This window comes from Grammomys surdaster, unplaced genomic scaffold (genome assembly GCF_004785775.1).
Source record: "Grammomys surdaster isolate TR1022 unplaced genomic scaffold, NIH_TR_1.0 142, whole genome shotgun sequence".
NCBI lineage: Eukaryota > Metazoa > Chordata > Mammalia > Rodentia > Muridae > Grammomys > Grammomys surdaster.
Window position 1 is genome coordinate 3,251,298 of NW_021604600.1, and position 6,702 is coordinate 3,257,999.

The 6,702-nt window shown below is 47.5% G+C and overlaps 1 protein-coding gene across 2 annotated transcripts; it reads left to right on the forward strand.

The window, feature by feature from the left end:
• Window positions 1-1,312: 1,312 nt before the first annotated feature.
• On the forward strand, window positions 1,313-5,597 carry Chp2 (calcineurin like EF-hand protein 2). Of its 2 annotated transcripts, XR_003710961.1 has the most exons (9): window positions 1,313-1,591; window positions 2,280-2,352; window positions 2,462-2,542; window positions 2,652-2,782; window positions 2,939-3,000; window positions 3,656-3,778; window positions 3,950-4,023; window positions 4,341-4,514; window positions 5,566-5,597. XR_003710961.1 is itself a non-coding variant. In XM_028764259.1 (8 exons), the coding sequence occupies exons 1-7, from the start codon at window positions 1,525-1,527 to the stop codon at window positions 4,001-4,003; spliced, it is 591 nt and encodes a 196-aa protein (XP_028620092.1). In that variant the 5' UTR covers window positions 1,313-1,524; the 3' UTR covers window positions 4,004-4,023; window positions 4,341-4,570. The 2 variants fall into 2 exon arrangements, 1 of the variants encoding a protein (XP_028620092.1); XM_028764259.1 differs by lacking the exon at window positions 5,566-5,597 and having other exon boundaries at window positions 4,341-4,570.
• The last annotated feature ends 1,105 nt before the right edge of the window (window positions 5,598-6,702 follow it).

The window sequence follows — 6,702 nt, forward strand, 5'->3', positions numbered from 1 at the left end:
CTTGTGTTCATGTGGGATATTAAAATGTTAGCAGGAGGCTTTCTAAGTATCAGCAGTGCTCCATCCTATGCCTGTGGGTATCCTACCACATCCTATGCCTGTGGGTATCCTACCACATCCTATGCCTGTGGGTATCCTACCACATCCTATGCCCGTGGGTATCCTATCATATATATTGTTCAAAACAAACCTAGAGGAGAATCAATTTGGATTTTGGCCTCAATTCTTTTAAAAGTACTTTATTGAATGTCACTAAGTTCCTGCCCACAGTTCAGGCTGTGTTAAGTTTGCCCTGATAAGGTCCCTAAAATTGCAAATTCTCCATGTTGAGTTCTGGCATATTGGTTCTGGGGTGTTACATTGACTACTTGATCTAGACATAGGTTTTTCATGACTTGTCTGTGCTTTGTTATTTCTATCTCAGCAGATTCTCTTCAGATGCTTACTTTCTGATAGAATGCTGTGTGGATGTGCCACCTATGAGGTAGGTGACTATCTAGTATTTTAAGCCAGGTCACAGACTTTAGCTTGTCGGTGATCGGCACTGGTCAGAAGCCTAAGTGGTTACACATCTGTTCTATCGGGCCCAAAGGGCACATTGGGAGAATGAACATGGGTTGTATGGGCACCATGGCAAGTAGCCTCTCGTTGGGGATATCAAAATGTCTAGGAATTTCCCCAGCCCACAGCGATGGGTCAAAACCAGGGCCTTGGGCTTGTATGGCAGGCGATGCTGTCCCACTCAGCCGCAAAAGTTAGCCCCAGAACTTCTGATTTCTGAAAAAATCCAGGAGTCGGGATTTTGGATAAATCTTACACATTTGTTTGAGACAAGGTCAAACAAGGAAGCCCAGGTTGGCTTAGGACTCATGTAGCTCAGAGTAGCCACATATAGCTAATTTTCTGGTCAGCCTCCTCAGTGCCGGTGTCATGAGGCTTCGCAGATCTTAAGAATTTGTTCAGCTACACGATACTCCGACATAGACAAAACATCGTGGCCTTGTGTAGAATAAGAAGAGAGTAGTTAGGATTCCCGTCTATGCTGTCCCACTTAGTGGAGCCCAGACTTCCCCATCACCATCCCTCCTGCCCAGGGGGCCATCCTCTCTCCCTGCCCCCTCTTCCGATCCCCAGAAGAAAATCTTCATCCCGCCAAGCAGAACTTAAACTGAGTGATCAGCACTGGCTGAAGGTCCCATGGAGGAGGTGGGTTTGTGTTTAGGGAGTGTTGGGGAGAAAATTGGCTCACACAGGCGTGAGGAAGGAGGGGCCCTGGCGTTTTCAATCTCCGGGCTGAAACAACCAGTTGTTCTCAGCCTTCCCCTCTGACCTGTTACCCCGGGCATTGTTTTCTGTTCTCCAGGGTTGTAGAGGGCAGGCGAAAAACGCCTGGATTCTGGCTGCTCTCCAGGCCCGTGACCTTCGGCTCTGGGGCCACTGGGCAGCCGCGCCTTTTGGACTGGAGGAGAGGAAGGAGAGGACGCCTGGTTCCCCTGGCTGCTCGGCTCCTCCTGTGACTCTGCCATGGGCTCACGGAGCTCTCATGTTGCGCTCATTCCCGATGTGGACCAAATTCGCAGAGAGACGGGCTGTGAGTATGTGGGTGGTGGTGGTAGTGGTGGTGCTCGGCGCAGACCAGTAGTAAGTGGGCAGGCACAGGAGGAGGTTCAGTGTAGTGTAGGAGATCACCAGAATGTAGCTTGAGTATTTCAGATCCCAGAGACTTAAAAGGATTGGAGTCTGAGTCTGGGAATTTGCGCTTCTGGAGCTGCGAAACTGAGATCCCAGTGTCCGGGATCGCAAGGCACTTAAGAGCCAAGTTTGAGGTGGTCCGGGTTGATGGACCAGATTCACTCAGATGTCCTTGAGCTCGGATGCTGAAGCCTTAGCTGAGGACGGATGCAGTGGGCTACTTTTGATGCTTGGGCTCTGGGAACCTCCTGGGTTCTCCAACCTAGTGTTTCCTTGAGTCAAACTCCCTCCAGCAGAGTCGACTCCACACCCGGTCATGCAAGGGTAAGGACTCTCGCTCTCTCTCCCTGTATCCCCACCTGTCGGCCTCTTCGTTATGGTTGAAGTCGCGCTGAGGGTGGGGAGATAGATGACCCTGTTATATTGAAGGGTAGAGGGGGAGGTTACAGATGAGAATAAGCCCTCTTGTTCCCCGCCCACGTCGTCTGAGCCAGGGGTTTCTGCAGCGCACCCCAAGGCACACGGAATCTAGCAATAAGGGTCTGCGAGTCCTCTGCAGGTTCATCCCCACCTCCTTCTCTCCGCAGTCTCGCAAGCCAGCCTACTCCGTCTCTATCATCGGTTCCAAGCCCTGGACAGGGAGGAAAAGGGCTTCCTGAGGTGAGCAGATCAAATCTAAGATCTTTTGCCAGTATTTTTTTTTCCTGGCCCCGCTCCCTCCGTATCACCTCCATCTGCCTCTTTTGCCTTCATTGCTTTGTCTTTGCAGCCGCTTAGACCTCCAGCAGATCGGAGCGCTGGCTGTGAACCCCCTGGGTGACCGCATTATAGACAGCTTCTTCCCCAACGGGTGAGTGTCCCCTGGCTGACTGGAGGGGAGATGGACGTGGGTGGGAGGTGAAGCTACAGATGGTGGCAGCCTGGGTGACCACTGACCTTCTCCATCCTTGTCCCTATAGGAGTCAGAGATTGTATTTCGCAGGCTTTGCCAGGGTCCTGGCTTATTTTCGACCTATAGATGAAGAAGATGCCACACTCCGAGACCCCAAGCAACCTGAACCCCTAAACAGCAGAATGAACAAACTTCGCTGTGAGTGTGTGAGACTTTCCCAAGTGAGACACTCCCCTCCCCCAGTTTTATCCATACCAGGAGAGACCCAAGAACCTCTCACTCCCTCTGTGAGCCTGGTGAGGACATAATGTCAGCGCAGGGAGCCTCATTCTCTCCTCCCCTCTCCTTTCCTAGTTGCATTTCAGCTCTATGATCTGGATCGGGATGGGAAGATCTCCAGGAATGAAATGCTACAGGTCAGAAGACCATGGGTGCATCAGATGTGATATGGGCAGGGCAGGATGGTTAAATGGAGGTGTGCATGTGTGTGTGTGTGTGTGTGTGTGTGTGTGTGATGAATGGGGTTGCAGAAGATTGTGTGTTAGGTAAGACCTGGGATAGGATGGGGTTGGGTTAGTTAGGACAAGGAGTGGGGAGTAAATAGGCACAAAATTGAGAATAGAACTCTGATTCCCAACTTGGGTGTAATTCAGCCTCTTGCCAGTATCTGAGAAACTTGGTTGTCATTACCGGGAAGAGATCACACAACTGATGTTTATGGAGAACGGGCCAGCAATACTGCTATACACACCCAAACACCTAGGACAGCCTTCCATATCAAGGAGTTATCTAGGTCCAAATGTCAGTAGTGCCAAGACTCTGGGATAGATGATGAAGTTAGGGTGGAGGGTAAAGTGTTGTGGAGTGGAGGATGGATGTGATTGGGTTAGAAGACTAGACAGTGACGCAGCGGCAGGCGTTTGCTACAGGCTATAGGGGAAATTGAGTTTGATGGTTGGAGGTGAGTGAGAAAAAATTGGTTCTAACTTATGGGGCGAGGTGGGCAAGGGCTGGGGCTGGAGATGCAGCCTCTGGCTCTTCTCTATGACCGCCTCTCCTCTCACCTCCCAGGTTCTCCGCCTCATGGTTGGGGTCCAGGTGACAGATGAGCAGTTGGAGAGCATCACAGACCGAACAGTGCAGGAAGCTGATGAAGATGGGGATGGGGCCGTGTCCTTCCTGGAGTTCACCAAGGTTAGGAGAAGTTGAGGTCAGGAGTCCCTAGGACAGAAGAGCATGGGAAATTCAACTCACTGGAGGATGGGAGAGACCTGGGCATACTGGGATATGCTAGGACTCCAGGGGAGGAGGTGAGATGCGTTGAGACTCGAGCCTCCTGACTTGACCGTGCCCATCTCTCCCCAGTCCTTAGAGAAGATGAACATCGAACAAAAAATGAGCATCCGGATCCTGAAGTGACCCCTGTGTCTTTGACTCATGCAAGTGTCTATGGGTTTGGGATTCATCCTTAGGGCCCTGGAGGCAGGATCCCACAAGCCATATTCTACTTTGAAACTTTGCTTAGGGCTAGGAAGGGAGTTGGGAGGAATGTGTGCTGAAGTCTTATTTGCTCTCAGATTTGTGAATCAGCCAGTGATTTGGTTACATGTGGCTGAAAAGCCAACCCAAAGTGACATGATAGAAAAATGAAGAGTGACAAGTGCCTGTGTCTAGACAGACCAGAAGTAGTTGCCTTTAGGCATAGCCAGATCCAAGGACAAGCATGATGTCATCAGGATTGAATTTTGTCACCTAGGGTTCTTGACTTGGCTGCCTTCTTGCATTGGGACCATTCCTGGGAGTACAAAGGGTCGACAGCTATCCAGATTACATCCTCTTAGCCTACTGACCCAGAAGAAGCCATGTCTTACTCCAGAAACACCAACCAAGCAGCATCATTGACCTGGCTGGGTCTTTTCTCTATTTCCAGGTGAATGGAACATTCAAAAAAAACCAAAAACCAAAAAACAAAACAAAAAAACCCTATGCCTGTGTCATAGAATAATTCCAAACCCTGAAATAAGGCCTGAAGACTTAGCATAGAGTGAGAGGTGGTTGCCTTAAGGAAGATGAAGTAATGTTATCAGAAAAGTGTGCTCATGTGTGTTCATGTGTGGGTATGTGTGCATGTTTATCTTGGTTTTGTTTAGGCAACACAAATGTTCCATCTCCTTACTACTTGGTTGAGCAAACTAAGGGGATTAAGGGAAATATGGCCTCTTGAGTGAGTTTTCTCCGATCCCCTGGAGGAAAGATAATGTGATGGGGTTGATGGCTACAGGGAGGATGGGGTACAGTAATAAACCATGCTTATTTTTCTAAAGTGTATGGTTAAACTCCAAGCTTTGGAGAATAGTTCAAACATTGCCAGACTGCAGAAAAGAGTATAAAAGCCACATTGAGGCAGAGTAGAAGCACACACACAGACACACAGACACACATAGACATACAGACACAAGATAGAGAGATAGTGATGTCTATCTATCTATCTATCTATCTATCTATCTATCTATCTATCTATCTATCTATCTCAAGCTGTGGAATTTTCCTACTCCATTGCTTTTATTTAGGGATATTTCAAATACTAGTGTTAAGATAGGGACTAGAGAGATGAACTGACCTTTAAGAGCACTCACTGCTCTTTCAGAGGACCCAGGGTCAGTTTCTAGTACCTACATTGGATGGCTCAAAACAGCTTGCTTCTCAGGTTTCAGGGAATCTGATGTCCTTTTCTGGCCTTCACAGGTACTGCATATATTTTGTAAATATAGAGAAGCAGACACAAACATATAAGTAAAAACTTTTAAAAAGTTAAAATAGCAACAAAACATGCATGTGGCAATTTGAATATGCTTGGCCCAGTGTGTGGCACTATTAGGAGGTGTGGCCTTGTTGGAGTGGGTGTGTCACTGTGGGGGTGGGCTTTGAGACCCTTCTCCTGGCCACATGGGTGCCAGTCTTCTGTTTGTCTTTGGAACAAGATGTAGAACTCTCAGCTCCTTCTGTGCCATGCCTGCCTGGATGCTGCCATGCTCCCACCTTGATGATAACGGACTGAACTTCTGAACCTGTAAGCCAGCCCCAATTAAATGTTGTCTCTTGCAAGAGTTGCCTTGGTCATGGTGTCTGTTCACAGCAATGGAAACCTAAGACAATGCTTAAAGCTTGAGCCTGTGTGACCTTTCATTGTTGTTTTACTCTTCCCCAGATGCTCCTGGGAGACCATAAACTTTTGCTTATGGTTTTACATGACATATGGTAAATACATGTCAACTTCTTGTGTATTTCCTGGGACTTAAGGTTTTACGTGATCAGCTGTAACCATATCCTGTGTACCTCAGGAACCACCCTATGATCTCATTTAACTGCTTTATAAACCTTTTAAGATGCCACCAAAATGGCTATGATAAAGACGATTACTCATGACGTTCTTGAGATGTGCACACCCACATCTGGGTGTTTCTTATCTTTACCTTGAATGATTCCCCAGAATTCTGATACACCCTCCTACCTGCTGCTTACACCTGTGGCTGCTTTGTTTTGTTAACAGTCGCTCAGTAGTTAAGAGCACTTACTTCTCTTGCAGAGAATCTGAGTTCAGTTCTCAACAAACACATAGTGGCTCACAACAACCTGTAACTTCAGTTGCAGAAGGTCCCACAGTCTGGCAGCCCCCACAGGCACGTGGAGTACATGTGATGCACATATAAACAGGGAGGAACCCACACACAGAGACAAAGTAAATAAACCTTTAAAAAAAAACTCTTCCCAATATATTCTAATTCTGCTTTATATTAGCTCATTCTAAAATTCTTTTCTGTGGCAAAGCCACTTAAAATGTGTATACTTGAATTTTAAATGAAATTGCTTGTCCTATAAATGAAAAACAAAATAAAATAAAAACAAAACAAGACAAAAAAACAAAACAAAAAACCCCCAGCATCAGTTGAGAGAGGGTTCCAGAGTAAAGTGGAAGGATGCTAGAACTATCTCAGTATTCCTCTGGAACTGCTGGTGAAGCTGTGGCTGCTCTGGAATTGTCTAGAAGAACCTGTCTCCTTATCCTGAAGAGGAGATCCTCAATCCTCCTGCCTCAACTGTTGGATCATAGGCCTGCA

What these genes read in the sequence shown, in the direction of transcription:
- Chp2 (XM_028764259.1), top strand. Translation starts at nt 1,525, where the DNA reads ATGGGCTCACGGAGCTCTCATGTTGCGCTCATTCCCGATGTGGACCAA. An exon ending in GAGGAAAAGGGCTTCCTGAG is followed by an intron (nt 2,353 to 2,461) that starts GTGAGCAGATCA and finishes TTGTCTTTGCAG; the next exon opens with CCGCTTAGACCTCCAGCAGA. An exon ending in GACAGCTTCTTCCCCAACGG is followed by an intron (nt 2,543 to 2,651) that starts GTGAGTGTCCCC and finishes TTGTCCCTATAG; the next exon opens with GAGTCAGAGATTGTATTTCG.